This window comes from Rhea pennata, chromosome 10, assembly GCF_028389875.1.
Source record: "Rhea pennata isolate bPtePen1 chromosome 10, bPtePen1.pri, whole genome shotgun sequence".
In the NCBI taxonomy this organism is placed as follows: Eukaryota; Metazoa; Chordata; class Aves; order Rheiformes; family Rheidae; genus Rhea; species Rhea pennata.
Window position 1 is genome coordinate 15241269 of NC_084672.1, and position 23764 is coordinate 15265032.

The 23764-nt window shown below is 36.1% G+C and overlaps 2 protein-coding genes across 3 annotated transcripts in view; one reads left to right on the plus strand and one right to left on the minus strand.

The window, feature by feature from the left end:
• CCPG1 (cell cycle progression 1) overlaps positions 1-20476 on the minus strand; it is a 24958-nt gene extending 4482 nt beyond the window's left edge. Inside the window, exons 1-8 of one of the 2 annotated variants that reach the window (XM_062584200.1) lie at positions 20391-20476; positions 14672-14743; positions 10416-10527; positions 9348-9427; positions 8956-9157; positions 4605-4859; positions 3598-3609; positions 1284-1405 (exon numbers count right to left, since the gene is read on the minus strand). In XM_062584200.1, coding sequence (XP_062440184.1) covers positions 1284-1405; positions 3598-3609; positions 4605-4859; positions 8956-9157; positions 9348-9427; positions 10416-10527; positions 14672-14731 — 843 coding nt within the window. In that variant the 5' untranslated portion in view covers positions 14732-14743; positions 20391-20476. The remainder of the gene's footprint in view (positions 1-1283; positions 1406-3597; positions 3610-4604; positions 4860-8955; positions 9158-9347; positions 9428-10415; positions 10528-14671; positions 14744-20390) is intronic. The other variant, XM_062584204.1, reaches the window with a different exon arrangement.
• Positions 19459-22562, plus strand: PIERCE2 (piercer of microtubule wall 2). The gene is made up of 3 exons (XM_062584033.1): positions 19459-19492; positions 20604-20734; positions 21800-22562. Exons 1-3 carry the CDS (start codon positions 19459-19461, stop codon positions 22157-22159), a joined length of 525 nt encoding a protein of 174 aa, XP_062440017.1. The 3' UTR covers positions 22160-22562.
• Positions 22563-23764: the final 1202 nt, after the last annotated feature.

Here is a 23764-nt window from a genome sequence, read left to right on the forward strand (position 1 = left end):
AAAAAAATGTTTGCTATTGTTTTATAGTCAGCAATCTGAGTTTACTGTATAGCCACATAAATATGTACATACATAATAATATGTATGTATCGAAATACATAAACAGAAGCAAGTACATCAAGAGGCAACTGAGGCAGAAATTCAGGAACTGATTTTGAACCACATTTGTTGCTGAAAAACGTGTTCATGTAACTATAATGCAAGAGGATCTCCCCCATCTCTTGGCATCCTTAACAAACTCTTAAAAGTATTCAATTATGTATAAATACTGATGTCAGCAACATAAATTGTTCAAAAATTAAGACTCCCTATAAGGCACTTACTAGTCTTACTTATTAATTACTTAAAGATGACAAAGTAAAATACACATTGCTGAGTATTTGAAAAATTAGTAACCTTTGACAGTTTAGAAAGCAAATTCCTAAAAAGAAAGAGTCCACCAAGATAACTCCTAGACTATTACCTAGGACTGCATATATGAAAAAGTCTGTTTAAACAGATTCTAGTGCCAAACAGACGCAGAAGATCACAGAGCATATGCTGTATGTGCTTAGAAAAAGAAAGTTAACAAGTAGATCCCCCAAGTTCTGTTTTAGATGGCTCCTAGTCAGACTTAACATGTAACCGTACATACAACTCTGTATTACTCTGAATCTCAAAATAACAAAAATCAATGACTTCACAGCCATTCAATGAAAGAAACGAGTCAGCCTAGTTGTTACAGTTATCTGTTCTTTCAACAGGAGAGTGTCTGACTTTTCTGCTATATATTTTGAACTCTTTTAAAAAGCATTCTAAAGAACTAATCCTAAAAATATCCTACATATATGTTGTAACTCCTAACTGAAGAATCATAACAAGGAAATCTAACTTAGATTAAACATACAGACACCCTTATGAAAAGAAAGCAAATAGTTAGGAATATTTTTTAAAATGCCACAATACAGAACATCTATATTTTACTGCTCTCTTCAAATATGGAAACAGAGTCAAATTGGTAATATATATTCTTTTTGAGCTATCAGTATAATTTGACTCTCAGAACCCAAGTTATGTTTCATCGCCTGCTGACGTTAGTGGCACCTGTTTTATATCTTATTTCAACATTTGATCAAATTACAAAAACTTCATCAAGAGTTTGGTGGGGTGGGGAACAAAATGACGTTGTCAAAACTTTAAAGAAATGTATGTAACGTATTTGTGTGATAAAGTAATTCAGCTCTGTGTAAATTCCACAGGGACATAAGAATAATTACACGACTTACAGCTAAACTCATACCTACCCCCGCTTTATGATGTGCTTTATCTCCTTGCTCTTGTTGGCACTGGTAAAGGTCATCTTTCATATCTTTTAATTCACGTGTCTTTGTTACCAGCTGCTGACGTTTCTGGATCTGTATTGTACCTACAAAAATAAAACTTCTTTTGATAGTCTGACTCAAAATAATTAGTAGACTCAAAGAGAGGAAAAGACCAACTTAAACATCATCTTCATTTTCTCTGCAAATTCAGAGGCATTCTTACCTTGTAATTTCCAACCAGTACTTACTAAAAACAGTTTAACACAGTAAAGATTATAAAACCAAATTGTTATATACTGATTCTGTATCTTCCAATGGGAAACAAGTTCTCAAACAGATCCCCAAATTCTCCATTACACTGTCTTTTGTTTGGTGGGAAAAAAAAAAAAAAAAAAAAAGGAAGTTTTTGAACACTGTACGGAATAAGTTAGACATAAATCAAGCAAAAGTTATGCAGGAAAGGACGTGTGTGATTTTTTTTGTAATTAATCAGTAACATGCAAGCCAACCAGGATAAAAGAGTAGAGCATTAATCCAAGTGTTAATCATTTTGGAACTACTGCTCTCACTGCTAAATAAAGTTACATAAATAAGAGGATATTGGCATAATATTTAAGCTTCCATGAAGAAACACAGTTTTTAAATACTGCTTGCAAAGCAGCAAGTATTTGCATGTCAATTTTGTCATTCTCATCTATTACAGTGAAGGTTGAATAATTCAGCAAAGATCCTATTTTTCAATTGTGAGACAGATGCTGAGATGAGCTTTTTCTTTTCCTAAGAATTATCTTCATCATATTAGCCCCTAAAATTTACTATTTTATAACACTTCCTCACTAGTACTGCCCTACCTACAGCTGTAAGTGGTTTTTAAAGTTCTAGCAGTGATGCTTTTTTTTTTCTTTTTTTTTCTTTTTTCTGTTTTTGCTTTTAAGATTCTCTTGGATCTACAGCAGATGGCAACAACAATTTTTAGGTATTTCTTTCCAATTCAATGCAACATGTGCAGAGTTAAAGTTCCTGTATTGGTGGGAAAGGTTAATATTAAAAAAAAAAAAAAAAAAAAAAAGAGTAAATGCTATTATGCTGAGGTATTTTTGTGCTGTCTTAAGTTCTGTTTAGCATATTGTCAAGTATGAGCTTGGACTAATAGCGTGCTCTATTAAAACAAGTTTTAACTGAATACTTCAACTCAAAGGGGAAATGACTTGTATACAGCAATGATTTTCAGTTCACATAGCCTTAAAAAACATCAACTGGAAGGATATATCCCCACATAAATGAATTTTAAAATACCATCAGATTTATCTTTTATAGGTCCTTTCAAAGAAGTCTGTTGGTCCTAAGAATCTGAAGACTGCATTTAGCGGAAGGGGTTCATGTTAAAAGAAACACGAATTACCAAAGAAAAAAGTTACACTCCTTCTCTTTTTCTCAGGACAGAATTATCGTCCACATGGAATAAGCAGATCACAATATCCTTCAGATTATCCAAGTAGTCTGCCAAATTCCTAGCATTAAGGTAATATTCTTTTCTGTGGTTTATTGTTAAAGAAAAAAAAAATACATGAAACATCTCAGTGTCCATGGAGAGACTTCCTGTTGACAAGATCTTCCTAACTTCAGCTCTTCCAGTTACCTATTGTTCCTGAAAAGCTTGCCCTCTTTGAGCTCCTGATTCTTTCTCAATCTTCAGATCTCCCTCCTAGAATATCCCAAAGCCAAGTAGCTCAGTTTTATATCAATAAGGACAGAACTGTTGATTAAACCTAATCCTAGCTGTCTTCTACATCTTTAAACGTGAAATGGGATAAGTCTTACCCAGAGCTCCAGGACTCCTTTAAAGGAGATGGGGCCTTAACACATTTACAAAACATTTCTCATCCATACATCTCAGTTCTTACAAAGGATAATATTTATCTTCAATCCCAACTTAAATACAGAAAAAGCAATAAACAGGAACGAAACCACTTCCTCATGTTACCACAGCAAAACACTACCCAAAGATTGGTCTAGTCACTCTATTCCTCTCTGCTTCTAGTATGCTAATACACATCAATCAGTTTTCTCACCAAGTACTACTAGCTGCAACTGCAAGCAAGTGCTAAATAAAAGGTAGGTTTCATCACTACTACCCATGACTGGATTAGTAACTCTTGTTATCCTGCATATGCTAGTAAATGTTAAGACTTTTTTTTTTTAAATATATACTATAAGTATACATACACACACGTGCGCTCGCGCACAATTTTATCTGAATGCAAGCCCAGCATCAACAATAATTCATGACTCTTACCTTCAGGTTTACCTAAGAACAGAAAAAAAACATGTTCAAGTGAAAATTACTATAAATCCTCCAAAATAAATGTCAAAACTTACAGACTAACAACTAGCAAAAATTAAGCCTGATTAAAATTGTATTTCCAGTCTCATATGGAACCACAAGTCTTTTTTTGAGACATGTTTTCACATAAGACTAGAAGTACCTGAATAATAAAGGCTCTATCATTTTTATCACTTAGAAAATGAATTACAAGATCAGGATTGCACTAGGCAGATTTAGATCACTACTGAGTTCTGTTATTTTGTTAGAGGTAGCTAACAATCTGCATAATGCTCATGCTTGAAACATAATAGAAGAGAATCAACTTTAGGCCATACACTAAGAACACAGAGAAATTGCTGTGATCTTGGATTCACTAAGCCACTCTGAAATTGCAAGGACAACTATAGCAGATTTCTTTCACTACAGAGAAAAAAATATTGATACTATGCAGTGCTGTAAAACTATGCCTATCCCTTACATTTATTAGTTGAGTAAATATCGGACAAAAGCCTGAAACGGCTTTCTGAATCTTCTTGGGAATGACAGCATACATACCACATTATGAAAAGAACAAGAAATTTCTATCTGGAAGAACAAACAAATAAAAATTCATTTTTATTTAATTTTAATGTAGTATATACTAAATATAATTTGGGGAGAAAGGATAGTGTAGTGGTAATCACATCTGCTTTACACGCTGAAGGTTCTGGGTTCAAGCCGCAGTGGAACTAGCGCCAGGAAATCTTTGGGAGGTTGGACTAGATGATCTCCAGAGGTCCCTTCCAATGCCACTGATTCTGTGAATAAATGCACTGCTGAAGGTCCCTCTTCTATTATCCACACATTAGCTGTTGCTTTTTCTTGGTTTTAGGTTTATCATGTTAGCAGGGAATAAGAAGAATCAGAAACAAAATAAAATGGCATTTGTTAAGTACATAAGCTCTCAGCTCTATGTATTTCATTTTCTATAAACTCACCATAGAAGTGTCCAAAGCCCATGCTGATTGCTATTACCAAAGCTAGTAGGATGCATCTGTTAAGGCCACTACTGAACTGGCGCTTGTGCTGTTGTTCTCTGGGAGGTTCGGACTCCGGCTCAGCAGACAGCCCAGCCTCAGACTCAGAGCTAGAGATCAGCCTCTTCTTAGCCCGACGTCTTCGTACTGTGGGACTGGACTGGTTGCTAGTTTCATCACTACTTGATTCATCATTACTAGCCCGAGATGAAAAAACTGAAAACCAACATAGAATAGTTGCTTTTCGATTCAATTTATATCAAGTACAAAAATACATCATGCTTATGCAAAATGTATTTGGCATTTGTCTTTGAGAGCATTACATAACATTCAGCATAAACTATCATATAGAGATTTTATAAATTTTGTTTTATTAGCAACTGTTTGGTCTCAAAGGTCAAAATGCCATTTTTAAAGGAAAAGACAGAAAAATCTAGACAAAATTATACGGAAAAACAGCATAGCAGTTGCCCATGCTTTATAATTCATCCATCAGAAAATGTTTTCCGATTACTTAAAGCATCTACTTGTACCGCCTCTGCAAATTCTTGTGAAGTAGAAAGGTTAAGAACACAGTTTTCCTTCTCTCATATGTATTGAGACTGAACTATTTCATAAAAGTGCAACAATCACTAAAAGAAAACCTACAAAAAGACATAGTTTTATTATAATCTGTCATTCAAACCACTTGATTCCATGATCTACATCAATTGTAGACAAAAAAATCCATTAAAGTTCCATTAATATAGATATTATAATGCAGCTGAATAAAGCTTTGCATCACAAATGTATTTAAATATGTTTTGCTTACCTTTAATAGCCACCATCTACTACGTATTATACATCTAATCTACCTTCCAAAAAAGCCATTTTCAATCACAGAAAAAGGAACCACTCAGATGCCCCTGCCTAGTACTCTAGATCCAAACAGCTTTTACTACCTCACAGATGTTTTCAAAGATTGGATCAGCCAAGATGAGAAAAACAAATTCTAACCATAAAAACCATTTCTCATAGCATTTTTGTAAAGTTGTACTTATGATACCATTTTGTATGTTCATGACCCTGTGACCTAGAAGTCATATATTCTAACTCGGAAAAAAACAACAGAGCTGTATTTGCTCTCTGTTAGCAGCATGAAGCAGTAAATACTGCATGATACTGTAAATAAATTGATATAATCCACCATATAAACACAGATTATTTAATTTCTCTCTTCTAACAGCATCGTTTTCAAGTATAAGGTAAATATTAAGGGGGAAGGCAGCAGGACAAATGGAAAACTCTCAATATCTATGTTCAGGTACCTAACTCACATGCCTGAAATAGATTCAATGTGGTCAATGAGGCCTCCAGCACATGATGGAGTCTTCCCACTTGGGAAAGTAAGATTCTAAATTTGATGCCTGCAATTACATGATGCTAACACCCCTTCAAGAAATATGGCTGTTCATTCTTCTATCTGAAATTGCCATTCAAATTTAAAAATATAGTTATTGTCTTTGAACACTTCACAAGTAAAAATCATTTGTTTAAGCAAAGCCATGCACACATCACTGAACAAACAAGAATACCAAGCAATGCTAGCCATAGTCTAAGAAAAGCATTACCATTTAAGATTCTTTACCAAAAATAAACTCCAACTTACCAGAATTGATTGCAGCAACCCCATAAAAGAGTACCAAGTAGCATCTAATATGCCTAATTTCTAACTTCCATGGACAAGTAGCATGTTAGATAGCAAAAGATAATTTCCCCCTTACCAGAAAATCCATTTTTAGTCAAACCAGACTGACCAAGCAGACATTGCAGTAAGACAAACCACTTAACACAGCTTACTTGACGTGCAGATTCTTAAATACATTTATATAACCTGACAGAAAAGGACACTATTTTAGAACAAGCCATTTAAGCTAATGCAACCTTCCCCAATCCTGGAGAAGACAGACAAGCACCAAGAAATGACTCTGTCAGGTGAGAGATATTCTTACTAGAATGCAGAGGTCAGATATATGAAAAAAAAATTGAACAGGAAGACTTCAGTGGGGTGTTATTTTTGCTTATTTGGTTTTTCAAGGTTGTTTCAATAGCCCAAGAAGCTTACACATATGGAATACAAAAGTGGTTAAGGAACAAGCTGCTCCTAAACAAATGTGAAACTCTTTGGTACACCAAAGAAGGGTGAAAAAAAGGGGGGGGGGGAAGTGATCAGAGAGCAAGAGAAAATGCTTAAGACACTTAAAACCATTGAAAAACACTTAACTGGTAAGTTGTCAACAGCATTACCCTTTCAGACAAGGGTGACTTTGCCTTACAGCAGCTGTAAGAATTCAGTAAAAAGCTGTACTGTAACAGACAGAATGAAAAGCAAATGAAACCAAGTGTGATCACAGAAGCAGTCCAAAATGTTAGCTTCTGCTGTGATTTTAAAGGATCAGATCTACACTAGAAACTAGGTGAGATAACAATGTCAGCTATGGATATGATTTTTTCTTTATTGTTTCTATACGGACATATTTCAATAGTAAATGCAGTTTATTTCAGTATATTAGTGCTTTTGCTAGTTAGCTTACTTCATTTATGAGGGAGTATTAAAATATTTATGTTTGTGTGGTTGAGACCATCTGCCCTTACATAAGAAGGGTTTGCCAGCTCAGCTGTAGCAGAAAATCCTTGTAGATATTTTAGTATATACTTTAGGAAAATCTAAAGTTCATCCTTTTCCCCACACAACAGAAAACTCAACAAGAACATTTCCATTAGCAAAAAGATGCCATGAACATTTTGACTGCTAAAACCTTGAAACTTTAAACAAAAGCAAAAGTACTCAAGATATTTTTTACAATACTCAGTCAATCCAATGCACTGTATTGAAGATCAGGCTGAAATCAGCTGAAGAAATTAGAAGGAATAAATTCTTGCTGGCCACACGTACATTTGGAATTCAACAAATTCTATTCATTTAAATGGTCAAGCGTAAGTCTTAAAATGTATTAAAATTTTTACTTTTGCTCATTCCAAATAAACATACAAATTTAACACTTCTGAAAAAGCAAACAAAACAGAATGACAGTCAAATTCTCGAGTAAAGACTGGCTTTCTGCATCTGTTTGGAATATCACTACTATAAGATCAAGTCAAGTTGGTACTGATAATTTTAACAACACTCCATGCAAGCCATAAGCAATCAGCTTTACACAAGCTGATCACATTTAATCACACCACCTTGGAAAGGAAGACTGTGAGACACATGCTCTTTCACCTCATTGCCCCATCCCCTTACACAATCAGGAATCTTCCTCAGCTTCTCCAGCCAACTGACTTTTGTGTACAAAAACAGGAAGAAAAAAGAACATATTTTTAGAATTCTGCTCTAAGAGAAAAAAAATCCTACATTTTAAATTAAAAATCAAGTCAAATCATCTATAAGATTTAAAGAAGAGGACAGTTTTGTCTCTAATGATCACTGTTTGTAATTGGATGCTAAGCTGTCAGTTTCTGATTCCAACAGATACTATAAGAGCACGTAATATAAGCAAACCTTTGCAGATGTCTAGCTCTACTTCTGAGAAAAAAAATATTTTTTTTAGTTAAAAAATAATAATACTTCTGTAGTAAATTTACTGTAGAAAGTAAAATTCTGTAATACAAAGGTGTTAAAGGTACTAAAGTTCTATGAAAGAGAATAAGAACATAAGAGATGACAAATAAGCAGTCAAATGGAATTAGAAAGGAGGACTAGAGAAGAGTAACACAATAATAATTTTTTAAATGGCCAAATTTTCATATCCTTCTTCTTGAATAACCTGCACTGCAGTACTGTTAAATACTAAGATGATCTTTAAAAAATACATTCTACATTGGTATGAAGGTAGCCAAAAAGTGTTTGTTTATAGTTATGCTTCAGGGTACCAAAAATCCATTCTATCCCAGTAGCTAAGTCATCTGTGTCAACTTTCCAAAAGCCCTCAAAATTGCCAAGAAAAAGGCTATAATTTTTCTATGAGTTAAAAATTACTTTAATTCTCTAAAACATGCTAGAAATTTACTCTATTTTTGAAATATCGAACACTACATGAGAGAGGAATGCTTTCAAATTTACTAATTCTGAAAAACATTACAGACGTATATTTGGACAAAATCTGAAAGTCAGGGCAAACAGAGTTGTCCTAGAAATTCTAAGTATATGGACATGTACCCCAAAAGAGGTTTTCTTTTCCTCTCTCTAAACAAAGAAGGCTCCCTGAGCAAAGATTTTTTTTCTCCTAGTGATATTTTTGCACATAGCTGCCTAAGAATTTACTGTTCTTACCCGTTTCTGGTTGAGAAAACGCATACTGGCTGCTAGAGGAGGAACCCATGTTAAAATCCTCCGAGCTTCGAGCTGCTTCATCATCAGCTGGAGCTTCCTCCTGAATTTGAGTTTCTTCCACCTTTGGAGTTTCAAGTGTAACAATGTCGGAATCATCACTAACAGTCCCAACACAGGAACCATCGTCAGGCACTTTCTTTTCCTAAGAAAATCGAGGGCCTAAAAATTATTCAAGTATTTACAATATAGAGTAATTTTAAAATATATAACAAGAGTTTGCAATGCTTTGAAAAAGGAAAATTAGTATCTTTATTTTAATGCCTTCAAAACATTACTTGGTATTGCAAGATGGGGCTAACAGCAGCCTCTGAATAATATAACACATAATTTACCTCAGGAACCGTCCTGGTTTCCTCAACTGCAGAGAGACTAGTTTCTACCACTGCTGCCACTCCATCATTGTTGCACTGAGCTATAAAATTTTAAAAAAAGCTCATCAAAAAATAAAACAAGGGATGAAAAACAGTAATCCTACAAAGTATTCTCAATCCTAAATAACATTAGAATGTGTAATACTGTAGGAGATTTTTATTATCCATTCTTAATGGATAACCTTAATGGAAAGGTTTTCTGAAAATATACACTAAATCTCACGTTTAATATTTCTCCAATAAGCATCAGAACCAGAACCTGTGGTTGGAGAATACTTAAACTCTAAATGCTCATACTGATCATACTCTAAGTAACCTATGTAGAAAAAGCAGTTAGATTTTAAAAAAAGAAAAAAATCCTATAACCTAAGGTAACAGGATACCACAGTATACTTACATAATGAAATAGTTAAAATATTGTTCAGACAGTTATTAGAATTCAAGTGTCTAGTCTTGGTTTTGCTAGGAGAGGCTATGAATTTGGAAACATGGCCAAGTTAAAATGTAGTTGGTAACACACTGAACTGGTGTCAGTTCACATCCCAATATCAACATATTGATTATTAAATTTAACAATTAAAACATAAAACTGAAGGATTTTACTCATATGAATACGAACTAGGATTTGCCCTTCCAACTCAAGAAATGCTAGAAATGCTAATGCAGTATGTCAACAAAAAAAAAAAAAAAAAAAAAAGGTCTGATGGTCCTTCCAAATTACTCGTATGACATTATATATCAACAATTCTTTTATCAAAGGAACTATAAAAGCTATCTTCCAACTACACTAGTACATACTACTCTATAAGATGTCTAAAGTATTGATAGAATGAAAGTCATTCTACTAATTCTAATTTTTTTTTCTTTAAATAGAAATGAAGTTGATTACTGAATATTTTTCACAACAATGACAAAACAAGTAGTTTGACAGAGACCTGGAACATATATTGTCTCTATTAAAACTACTATTTTTGTGCCAAGGTGACAACTGGCATTCTTTATGGAATGGCTCCCCTTTTAAGTTCTTACCTCTGAAATCAACTGGTTGCTCTTCTTGCAAAGAAACATATTCTTCAGAAACAAATTCATGGTTACCACTTGTGCTTCCATTTTCTGAAGTCACTGTTTCTATATCAGAACCCTAAAGTTAAAAGAGTTTTAAATGAGCTTTACTGACACAAAGTTAACTGTGTAGTAGTAGGAAAAGATCACAAAGAAAACAGAACATCAATAATAAAAATGGACTGACTGAAGAGAAAAATAATAACCTTTAAAATTAAAGATTATTTTGAGAAGCTAAAGAAAAGTGAGAAAAATATTCAGTAGCTAGGAAGCAAATTTTGATATGTAACACTCCCTATGACTACAACTGACTGAAAAAAGGCACAGAAACACAACTCTAGAAAAATATGCAATTTAGACATCATGAATTAACAGCTATACCAGGTATTCCAAATTGATTCTTATTTCCTATTTTATTATTTGTTGATTCTTATCCTATTTCCTATTAATATTTATTAAATTTAATTTAGAGAAAGAGAGGAGGTTATCACCTGTGAGTTTTGAATATGGGACCAAACTCTAGGATATAAGCCCATGTGTTGTATATAAATATAGACACACAGAAAATGGAACATCTTGTATACCAATACGAACACTAAGAAGTATTAATATAGAGGAGAAATACGTATACCCCTACTGCATCTCAATTCCCACTGTAATTTTGAATAGCTCTTTTACTAGTAAGACATCAGAAAAATACAAGCACATGCAAGTTCAATAACACTGGAACACAGAACAGTTTTATATCAACTCTAAATTGGATTTCTGTCTTTAATCCAGACAGAAGCCTTAGTTACTAGTCAGCTGCAAGTTAGCTGCAAGTCAGCAATAATCTCAGACCAAAACAGGAACTGAAGCTTAACAAAATGAGGAGACTGCAGGGCACATAATTCCATCAGTACAGTTGACAACCCCGAGTATTCAATCATCATATTGTAATTTTTTGTTTAAAATGACTGGTGGAACATCAGTAAGGTTATTAGAAAAATATAATTTTGCAAAACCTAACTGGAAAATATTAATTCACTCTGATCCAAAACAACTTGAACTGTTTTTGTAAACAGAGCTAGTTATTTTTGTAATAGCAGGTGTGAAATTTCAGCAGTAGTAATACTTTCAGATCAGTTTCCCTGTCTGCCTCAGGTCAGTAGTTAAGCAAACATGCTTGACTTAGTTTTTAAGAGGAGATTGTACTTCAGGAAGACTAGGTACCTCAAAAAGACTTGCAATAAGACACATTTTACAATCATGTTACAAAGTTATTTTCTTAAAAAAAAAAATCAACTGTAACTTATTAAAATCTGAATGAAATCTAAAAAGGAAAACACAAAATTATTTGTGTCTTTATGGGCAAGTATGTATATAGACTTGTTATATGACAATTGTCCTCAGGTATAATAGAATATTATTTTCATTTCTTAAACTGAGGAGGAGAAAAGAGTAACGAAAACTATTTACTTTGTACAAGCTCCACAGCAAGATAGACATCAGGCATGTAGCTTAAGTATATTAAAACTTTAGTTAAAATACATAGGAATCTGGCTTGCTGAGTATGAGCTAAGTCATCCTTTTTAAACACATGCAGTCTGCTGGGGATGTCTAAGCTCTCTCATTCAGTTAACCTGTTGCTAGATCTCAATCACACTTACATTCCATCAATAGCAAAGAACTTGTAAAGGAATCTGTCTACTCACTAGACCCCAATCCTGTGCCTCTCTTGATTACAAAATTAGCAGTTCCTCTTTTATGAGTAGTGGGAGGCATTACCAGTGTCTCCTCACAGCAGTATAGTATTCTGCTTTGACTAGACATATTCCTGCCTTCCTATAATCTTGTGTTACATTGATTTAATCAGTCTGCATAATTCACTTTTAGTCACAGTGTAAAATATCCATCCCAACTACGAAGAGAAAAACTTGCACTTCACTGCAGAGTAACCCAGCTGTTTTAGCCAATTCCTAAAGCCCTTTAGGAATTAGAAGTCTGTAAAGCCTGGCAATCTGTGCGCTCCTGTGTCCAGTTTGGTCTCTAAGACTGGAGTAAGTGGCCCATCTGTTTTTCTTTTGCTGAAAGGATTCCCAACTTGCCAGTCAACCGTGAACAAGGTAAGAAAGTTTTCACTATCCCTTAAATACCCACTTGCTGCAAAAAAAATGAAAGCATAGCTCAACATTTAAAGTCACAAACCATGCATGTTTATCACTATTGCTTTTGAAACTTAGCTAAGCTTTCAAAACCTGAGTACAATCACCAGTTTGTAATAGTTTCTTTCAAATCGTTTTGATTTTCATCATAATCTGCAAATAGGGAAAGGGCAGAAAGAACCAGAAACAACTGATTACTTCTCAGGATCTTTACTGCCACCTCCTATTTTTCTCCTATGAACATTGTAGCTCAAGTACTGTTCCTAGTGAATGTTTTGGGACAGGCAGCAAGAAGATCCAGACAGTCAATATGTTAACATGTAAGAGTCATTCCATGAAAATATTCTCTGAGGATTCTGGCTCAGTAACGCGCTCAGTTTACAGGATGAGACTTAGTAACAGCAACCACAAATCAGTGAAGATCAGAAGAGCTGTAAAAATCTTTAGTCCTAAAAAGAAATAATATTTTGGAGATACAGACTAATATGTCAGAGGTTTCTCAGAGTTTCTGAAGAACCTAGACCTGCCTCATTCATTACTAACTAAAATAAAACATTCATCTTATCTAACCTCAAGTGCCTTTACCTGAGTAAATTGTCCAAGTCACCTTCGTAATCAACACAGTCACTGCAATCAAGACAGCAAATCATTTGATCAAATACAAATGTCTACCTTAGGATAAGAATTCCTGCTCTCTAGACTCCACTGACTGTATTGACTTAACCTATACAATGTAAACCTAGAAACTAAGATCAGGTTCAGACACCTATACTGTGGCCACCTAGGCAACACTGAATCCTGTCCCAGTAGACCTTCCACCGTTTCAGGCTTTTTGGCCTAAAGCTTTATTCCCCTATGAATTAAAAATGATTTTTACTTTAAGAAAACCACTGTCACTTAATACAACTAGTCAAACATCAGAAAGTAAGAAACAAACAACCAGATCAAGCCAAAACTGCAGAAACATAACAGTGACTTTGCAAATAGCTATGCCCAGGTCTTCCTCAAAGAATGAGGGAATTCATAGCAAATAAAAGTGTACCTAATAAATGAAACCATAGTAGAGATCAAAAGAGTAACTGAAACACAATTAGCCCTACAAATATGATAGAGCCCCACATATCAACTGATTATGGATCAAGAAAACTTTTTTTTTAAACCTTGCACACATAGCTTGTTAGCTCTTTTTGTCTGCTGCCACACAATCTACCATCATAACTTCCTTATACAATAATTAGATTGCTTTTGTATATTGCCTTGTAGAACATATTTCTTCAGTGACATTTTACCTAATGGAAAAAAGCACCATTTTCTTAGCTGCTGCCACTAGCTCAATCCTGCAGTGCCACATGAATTCCTCCTCCACAAGAAGCCAACATCTAGATTATTTCTGAATATTTTAGGCCTTGTTCCCTTCTGCCTGGAAAGTAGGGCCAAGGAAGCTCAGAATTCCAGCATGAATAACACAGAGCTTGTACTACAAACTACTGCTGGTCTCGGGGGGGGGGGGGGGGGGGGGAGAAGAGAGAGAGAGAGAGAGAAATTCTCTCCACAACTCAGTGCTTCACACAGAAAAATCCTTTGCCACTTTGGAGGTTCTTTCAGGCTGTTGCTGTTTTCAAGACATTCCAAGCTGAAGAATGGCAGCCCTCACCAATCATCATTTTCAGTTCCGAGACTGCTATACTTCTTATTGCTAGCCAACCCTGCATCATAAGGTCAAGAATATCAGCTGCCCTGCCCCTCATTACTCCATTTCTCAACAAAGCCAATGTTTTCAGAAAAGATGGAACAGAAGAGAACATTTCACTAAAATTCTACCAGCTCTTCAAAGTAAAACCTATGTAATCATTATTAAAAAAAAAAAAAACAGATAAAATTTGTATTAGCTACAGTACTAGGGTATACATTTTTAAACACTAGTTTTGTAATTGTATTTTCACATTTAAAAGTATTTATTCTATATCTTCCATTGTCATGAAAAATCCACACAAACCAAACCATTAACACGGAAATGGCATTTTACTGTATATGGTGAGTCTTAAACTTATTTAACATCATTTATTTGAGATTGGATACCTCATGATTGATGACAGTCCAGCCACAAGATGAATCACTATCACTGGAATTTTCAGACATTTTCAAAGCAAGCTGCAAGTGAAATAGATTCTTTTAATATGCAAGATATATAGTTTTTTATAGTTAAAAATTAAAGAAAAAAAAGACGACTTCATTCATCACATTATGATGTGTAGAATACTATACATTAACTTATACTCTGTTATCCTGGAATTCAAAAAAAAGTTCGAGTTTAGAAAGAAAATACATTATTTTGTACATGTTCCATATTACCTTTCTTATGCTTGGAGCAAATATGGCTTTGCTCCAGGTACATAACTATTTTCACGAGCTAAAAAAGCTCTTAGACTGGCTTAAAAAAATATGACTGGCTAGCCAATAAATCATTAATTAAATTTAAAACTTGTGTATTTGAATCATCATTGCATAAGATATGTTTCAGTAGATGAAGAGATTTCTGAATGTTGTATCTGCAGAGACTATGATTTATTCAAAAAAATCCCTTTTCTACTTTTTTTTTTTTTTTGAGGGAATATAAAATAGGATCTTTTAGAATTATTCTACATCAACTAGCAGACAAAACAATTCTTCATATTTCTTTCATCTTTTCAAGTGCCTTTAAACGTACTGATTTAGAAAAATTTGGAAGAATACTTGGCAAGTATGAAAATAGAGCAAAAAAAAAGTAGTACAAATTTTACTTGCTACAATACTACTGGATGACTTAAGTAGTTATTTTCAGAAAAGAGCTGTGTGGCTGCAGTTGTCTGTTCTCCTTCACTAGCAATAAGTATTTATTATTGGTACATTATAAATTAAAATTACATTTTAAAATGAAATAGACTATAATTTACTTTTGCAAAAGAATATTTCAAAAATAGAAAAAGAAACCAATCAATTGCATGTTATGTTAATCATCCAATGTAACAAAATGGAAATCATGACTGAATAAAGTTTCTATAAAACAACAACCTCATTGACAGCATAGAGAATTCTGAAAACTCGATACATCTGCTTTATTTCTCTGTAAGAATACAGACAACAGGACCTATTTCTTTAAATACAATTGCCCTCTACTTTAATACCAATCCTACCTTTATTCCCAGTTTGTTAGCATAGAAAATAAACAAACCTTCAACTATAATACCTAAACATGCCCATGTGACTACAAATTAGCACAACAATGCAAACATGCTCTACATGAGGCCGCTGCTGCTTGAGCGGGGAGGTTGGACCAGATGATCTCCAGAGGTCCCTTCCAATCTTACCCATTCTGTGATTCTGTGAATATGAATCTACCACTTAAGTTTCTCAAATATACAGTGAACATTTGTCTACTATCTCCACATCAAGTTAGTTATTATACAGAATACTTTTCCCTCATCAACTAAAACTAAGATATTTGGGATTCTTCTAGAAATGGGGAAACAATGAGACTCTTTTCCAGATTATAAAGCAAAAATATTAATTAGCAATCAATGTATGTATCAAACATATAGAGAAATGTATATTCCATTTATTGAATATGGTTGGCATTTTCCTTTAATCTTCTCCCTCTTTCATTAACGCTTTCCCTGAAATATCAGCTAGGGAACATCAGCTTTTGGTTTTTTCTTTTTTTTTAAAAGCATACTACACACCATTCTTCAATCACTGAAATAACAAAAGCCCAAAGAGCCAAGACTGCATTCCAGAGTCCTTGTAAGATTTAACCTTTACTTTCTGTCATTAAATCATTTTGAATCTGACCAGGCATTCATTAGCTGCATACCTTTCAAAGGCAGGTAACTACCAGTATCAGAACTTGCCAACTATCAGAAATATTGCCAGCTACATTGCAAAAACTGAACTAGTGATCTCAGATGATTGGCTTAGGGGTCTCAAATCCAAAAAGTAAAACTCAGGGGTCTGCTCTTAATTTCTTTTTGAAGGGTAAAGAGAATAAGAATTATAAAATTGCTCCTTGTGATAATTCATAACATAAATTGAATATTATATTGCTGTTATTTATACATCAATATTGTAGCTCAACGGAGCACGTAGTTGAATACTTAGAACTTCTCACTATCATTTTGCAGCACATTAGAACTACTTGCCACTCAAAATAACACAAATCATAGCAGTCACCTTACTAAAGCACCTATAAGACAATTGTTACTGTAAAATCTTCTCAGTATATGAACACAAGTGCTCCACCTAGTACTTGAACTAAAGCCGCTCAGACAGACAGAAAAAAGGTATACAGAAAAGCGAGAGAGAAAACAGTATCAAAACAAGGGGAAAAAAAAGAATACAAGGAACCAAAAACAAACAAACAAACAAACAAACAAACAACAAATTCAGATGAATGGAGTGCCTTGTAGCAATAATCCTACCATGCAATGTACATACGAGACTAATATCTAACACTGGTTTCTTTACTCCAAAAACATCGTGGTAACTTATTCAAAAAGGAAATGTCTCTATAAGACAGTATCTCACATTTTTAACCAAAACACCAATGCAGCTACCGAGTTTCCAACTCCCAAAGGACCAGAGCCAAATTAAAGTTAAATAAATGAGAGATATAATCTGATGATTGAGAAGAACAAGGATCTCTGAGCTCCAGAAAGAATGTAAAACACATTACACAAGACAAAAAGTAAAAAGCTTGACCAAAAGACACATATCCAAATTTCACAAATCTATTTTCTAACATACAGACAGGATGGGAGAAACTGGTAACCACTAAAATACTAAAACAGTGAACTGCTACAAAGAGCGTTAATAAAAATCATTTCAAGTGGTCATATTATTAACATTGAAACTCCCATGTAGAATTTGGTAGTTCCATTTTTAAGTATATCTTCAAATAATGCCAAAATTCTAAATAACTGTTTTAATAAATATCTCAACTCGATCGAAAGATACTCGAGATACTCGAAAAGGTATCTCGATACCCTTTCAAAATCTGTAAATGCATTTCTAACTTTGTAACAGCAGACTCTATGCTGGACAAAGTATTATCTGTCTTCCTCTAGCTAGCTAAGAATTTCATCAGAGGCCCTAGCTAACTCAACATAAATGCTATTGTGCACTCCCTCTCCATCCAGATCACAACAATACTGCCAGGTAACCCAGCACAGCATAAAACCAGTTCTAATGAATACATAACCATGGCCTCAAGTTCCACAGAGCATTAAATATCTCTCTCCCTTCCTCAAACTATAGCCTCAAGACCTTGCCACATGGAACCTGCATAACAAAAATATTCAAAAATAAACATAAGGACAAGCAGCCAAACTATCGTTATTTTCTATCATTGCTATAGGGTTTGATAATGGAGTTTTAAAGTTACCTGTATCCAATTAGAATATTTTATTAATATGGTATAGCTTACTGCATTCAGGTAAATTAATCTTCAAACAGAAAAGCTTTTAATAGCAAGCACAAAAATAGAATACAAAAAGGATAATTAAAAAAAAATCAGTTGATAGGGAATAACTGCTCGAATTATCAAAATGAATGACAGATGACATGACATCAGACTGAAAGGCACCTCTTAGGTGCCTACAAGAAGATTCTGCAAACATGCATGTTTAAAATGCAAGAGGGATAAAAAGCCATGAAATTTGCTTCAGTCTTCAGAAATAAAGCTTTGCTCAGGGACCTCCTCTAGCTTCATAGGACATATGTGGTGGATGAACTAAGCCAGCCTGATTGCCTACCGGGGGGGGGGGGGGGGGGGGGGTTGCAGTCTTCAAAGACATTGTCTAACTCAGCAATTTGGATTAAGCAAAAGAATTGTTATGCAGTAAATATATTCCAGTCCATACATCAAACAGGAAACAAAAAATCTTTCTATGCATCAGACAGTTACAACTACCCAAGTAATAATTTATTATTAAAGAAAGCGTTCAAATTTGGAAGTTTTCACTTTATAGTCTGTTATCATGTAATACAAAAACTCATTTTCTTCCATCTCAGATATATTAGAAACTGCAGAATAAAAATGCAGCTGCGCTGCATAACTTAAACCATTACATACTCTTATAAATCACATTAAATGTTTATAGGTGGATTTTGAGGATTTTTTGCAACTGAAATATATTTCATATAAAAAGCTAGTTAAAAGCTAGAAGAACATAGCAAGTAACCTGACACAATAAACATGGACCACTTCCAAACTAGATTTAAGAAACTTTCAGATGTGCGTCTTCACTGGGCCAGAAGCTGATCTAATCTATCCATGCATACAAAAAATAATAATAATAATAATAAAAAGTAATTGTTAAAACTATACTGGGAACAATTTTAAGACATTCTATTTTCAATATCCCTTTCAATATCCTTTCTACATCAATTCCAGTATTTCAATGCAAGGTTAAAATCTCAAGAATGCAACTGATATTTTCTATTCCACACTCAGTAACTACTAGAAAAAAAATGTGGTTTTTTGGTTTCATGATTACCATTATTAAAACATCTTATAATAAGTATATAGTCATCAAATATTATGGCAATAAGAAGAAAAATAACGTACTAGAATTTTTTTCAATAGTAGCACTATGAAACAATATTTGGGCACATGAAACAATGTAAAAGTTTAACTTTTGCTGGAAAATCAGAAATTTGAACTACCTTCCCTAATCTTAGTGAAATGCAAACCAGAAACTTAACAGCATGAAAGCTTATAGGCATGTTTTTCCCTTGATACTCTTATTTTAAATTTTAGATTTAAATACTGACTCCATTAAATGTTTTCATAACCTTTTAAAGTTACTTAGTCTGCTCTCGTTTCATGCAACATGACTGCTCTAAATGAATTCATCAGTACAAATGGTATCCAATAAAATACATTTTCAATTAATAATAGTGTATTTGTTTTGCTGAGAGCATAATATCACATATGCTATCCCATATACGTATGTGTGTGTCTTTATATTATATCACATCCTACTCTTCCAATGTGAAGCAAAATAAATAGTAGTCTAAACAAAGCTCTAGGTTTTTCTATCTTAAACCTAAATTTGCTAGCCTAGAAAGCCCTGAATTAATGATGGCAAAGAAAACGATGAGTGACAATTTTCATCCGTCTGCTGTGTTATTATTTTAATTAGAAACTACAGAGACTCCCCTATAGCAGTTTCTTTGATCCACAGCATAAATGAAAACATGTTATAGCAGTATTATATCCCAGGGTTTGATGCAAGTTTATATTATTTCTTCTAAGCTGTTCTATTTGTTTCTCAAATAAACATTTTTTCTATTTAGCAACTCCTAAAGATCCCTTCCTTAGTGTGCTTTCACAACAATGCAAATGTGGCTGCTGAAAACCAGTCAACCCCGAAACACAGCCCTTCCTGCTCTGCACCCTAAGCGTGTGGATAAATACATGTTTATCTTCCAAACGTGTTATTGCATTACACCTGCGACGAGATGTGGCATCAGGCCAGAGCGGTTTAAGCAACAACAACCCGGGCGCCGGGCAGCGACAGCGGCGCGGACGAGGGAAGGGTCGGAAGCGGTCAAAGGGGCGCGTGACAGGGCCGCGACGGCACCTAACGGCCGCCCGGCCCGGCCCGGCCCGGCCCGGCCCGCTCCGCCGCCGCGCACGTCACCCCGCTCCCGCTCCCGCCGCAGCCGCCTCCGGGCCCGGCCCCGCGGCGCAGCCCCCGCCGCGGCGCAGCCCCCTCCCCGCCGCGGGCAGCCCCGGGAGGCCGCCGCCGCCGCCGCCCACCTCAGCGCGGCCCCCGGCGGGGCGCGGGACGGACGAGGGACGCCGCTGGCTGCAGCCTCCCGTGACGCCGTCACAAAACAACACCGGCCCGCCGGCGCCTGCGCGCCGCGCCGCGCCTCGCGGCACCCTGGAGAGCGTAGTCCGCGCCCTGCGCCCGCCCGGCCGCCCGCGCCCGCCGCGAACTACAGCAACCAGGGTGCACCGCGCGGGGAGGGGGGCGGCCGCCCCGCTGCTATGGCAACGCGGCGCCGCCGAGAGCGGAGGAGCGAGGGGACTCGGCCTCGGGGGCGCCGGCGCTGCGCGGGGAGCTGCGGCGCTGGGAGGCGGCGGGCGCCATCTCCGCGGTAACGGGGCGCCGCCGGGCCCCGCTCCCGCGCGTGTACCCGGGGCAAGGGGTCCGCAGGCAGCCAGCACCGGCAGGATGTGCTCCTCCTCGGCCGGGACGGGTGGAAACGCACCGCCGTGAGCCGCGAGATACCCGTTTCGGAAAGCTTCCCCGGGCAGGAGGGCGCGGAGGCGGCGGGCTGGCGTGGCGGAGGCGGCTGTGCGGGCGCGGAGGAGCCCACGCACCCGGGACGGGCCCCGCGGCGGCCACGGCCCACGCCGCGGGCATGGGGGCCCCCCTAGGGGCCTAGTATTGATTCCAAAAAGAAGCGGGGAAAAGCAGGCCTCGTTAATGAAACAAATACAGGAAGAGGCAGTTTGTTCGTTTGTTGATTGGTTGGTTGTTTTTTTTTCCTTAACAGTTTTTATCTAGGCAGGCCCTTTAAATCTTAAAAGACTGAGAAGCAAGGAAAAAAATTCCTTTGCACAGTGGCTTGCTCAGCAAAACTGAGGCACCTTGATCAGTGCAGTCTTACTATGTGCTCTTCAATCCCACATTAGAGCACTTTCCATTCATATATCTGTCATGTTGATGCTTTCCCTCCATGGAAAAAAAAACGCATGTATGTGAACATAAGCTATGAAAAGCTGTAATTTGAATGTATGCTTAGGGTAGGGTTTTTTTAGCATACATATTGCTATGCATTAGAAAAGGAAAGTTCGAAACAAAACAAAACCACCCACAAACCACCCTTACTACATCCTTTCCTTAGCTGTATTTTTATTATCCTTACTAATTATTCGTATCAAAAAATACCAAAATATTTTTACACTCAAGATTATCACTAATGCAGAAAATGGAAATCCACTTTTGTTACCATATTTCAGAGTCAACATTAGTCCATCTATCACTGTCCACTGCTTACTAAATAAGGGCAAAAGTTAGCAGTGTTACAGTTCCTGACTCCATTCTGCATGTATTTCAATATACATCTTGAGCAACAGTTTGTTGACCACAAACACTTAGTAAATGTGAAATGTTTTACCATCATTTGAAAGCCTGACTGAATCCATCTCTTCACTAGGAAAAGATGACTTCTGCTGAGAAACTGCCATCAAGTTCCAACACCGAGATAAAACCTCCTCCTCATCTGCCTCTCTGCACAAATCCTGGAAATCCTGTGTTTTCCTGTATGCTGGATCCCAAAACACTCAAAACCAACAGTTTTTTGACAAAGCCTCGGATTTTATTGTTTAAAACAACTTCAAGCGAGTATGGTGCTATACCACCTACCTCACAGATGGTACCTTGTACTTACCATCCCAAGGATCAGACGTTTTCAACACATTTGCTCACCTGTGGGTCATTTAGAAACAGCTATTTAAACACTGCTCTTGACAGAAGTAGGGTATACGACTACCCGAATTTGCAGCACACACTGTAGAAACGCATCTCTCATTTTCATGTGTGTTTATTTAAAGACTAGGCACTTAGCAAATTCAAAATTGTTTTCCTAAGGTTATTTCAATCATTCTGTGACTAGCTTGTCAATATATGATTTAGTTTGGTTTTGTTGGGCCAAGTACAATGTATCAAGCAGGATGTAGTCCATTGGATAATGCACTTGTCTGAATCAGACCTAAACCCATAAAAATAAAACTCCTGAAACCAGAATGATAAATGTATAACTGATTTATAGAAAGTGTTAAGTGCCAGAGAAATTGACCTGAAGACTTACTTGTTTTAATTAAAAGTATTTTTCTGGTTTAAAAAACTATGCCAGTCTTCACATTTTTATATAGCAAGACACAAATATCAACATCGTGCATATGACTGATATGCTATACATACCATCAACTGAAGTGTTGAAGTCAGAAGCTTAATAACCATTTGCTCCCAGTACAATCAGATCAGACAGGTAGGCATTATTCATCTCAGCAAACACGTTTGCTTCTCTAACCTTAAAAGAGGACACTTTCTATTTCATAGCTGCCAATTCCAAATTAACAGCTGAAAAATTAACTATCAAACTTCATTATATCCAGCACTGTATTAAAGCTTTAAAAGTATCATAATACTTTGGGGCAGATTTTCTTTCCTGTTACACACACTTTACACTGTATGGTGTTGAAAAGCAAATGGGAATCATTCGTACAACCCCCAGCTAAAAGTTCTCCTTGAAGAAGAGGGTGCCTATGAAGTGTGGAGCCATTTAACCAATTCCAGTTTGCTTTTCTTCTTAAAGTGTAGGCCAGGAAAAGAAAGTGGCTGTAGGAAAAGGTGTCTACATCCAAAATAGTCTTTAGGGGCCATAACCAATCACTACAATATAAATAGCCAATACAGTTACATGCAGATTGTTCTAGCAGGCTCTGGAACCAAATTAGAGAATCAGGAACCTGTAAGTAGCTTCTGCTTCTTTACATTTTCTTATCTTCACTTCCCCTCAGCAGATGTATGGAAGAACATAGCCATATTTTAGTAAGTGTAACATTACACTCAACTGAGGCATTAAAGCTCCTGCATTGCCCCCCTCATTCCATTTCAATGCAGTAGGTATCTGCAGAAAAGAAGGAACAGCAGCTATCCTACCCACTTCTGCCTCACCTCAGCACTCCTCTTAATGCTCTAGATAAAGTAGCTGGAGGCAGCATCTGCAACTTCTTACTGTACCAAAAAGTATAAAAATTGCAGAGGGTAATGTAAGTCTGCATAATAAATATTTTCTTCTAAACAGAAACCTGAAAGTTATAAATGGTATTCAGAAAACAAGTTGAAGTGGAAAATCCACAAGTCCACAAAAACTGCAGCTGAAAAGAACGTATTTGAAATGCTCACGATTTCCATAAAACATGTAGCATAACAAAACTGCTTCAAGCTCAGTGTTTCAGGTTGTTATAAATAAATAAAAATATTAATGTATGTATAAACAATACCATTCTGTATTACATTCTTTCATTAACCAGAATAACAGGTGCACAACTTCAAAACACGCTATCATGCTTCATGTTGTTTTACAATACTTGTAACCTGATCAGGGTGCTCCTTT

Coding starts and splice junctions, on each gene's coding strand:
- PIERCE2 (XM_062584033.1), top strand. CDS start 19,459: ATGACTGCTCTAAATGAATTCATCAGTACAAATG. Junction 19,493..20,603: donor TGAATTCATCAGTACAAATG/GTATCCAATAAA, acceptor CCGCGCGGGGAG/GGGGGCGGCCGCCCCGCTGC. Junction 20,735..21,799: donor CGGCGGGCGCCATCTCCGCG/GTAACGGGGCGC, acceptor TCTCTTCACTAG/GAAAAGATGACTTCTGCTGA.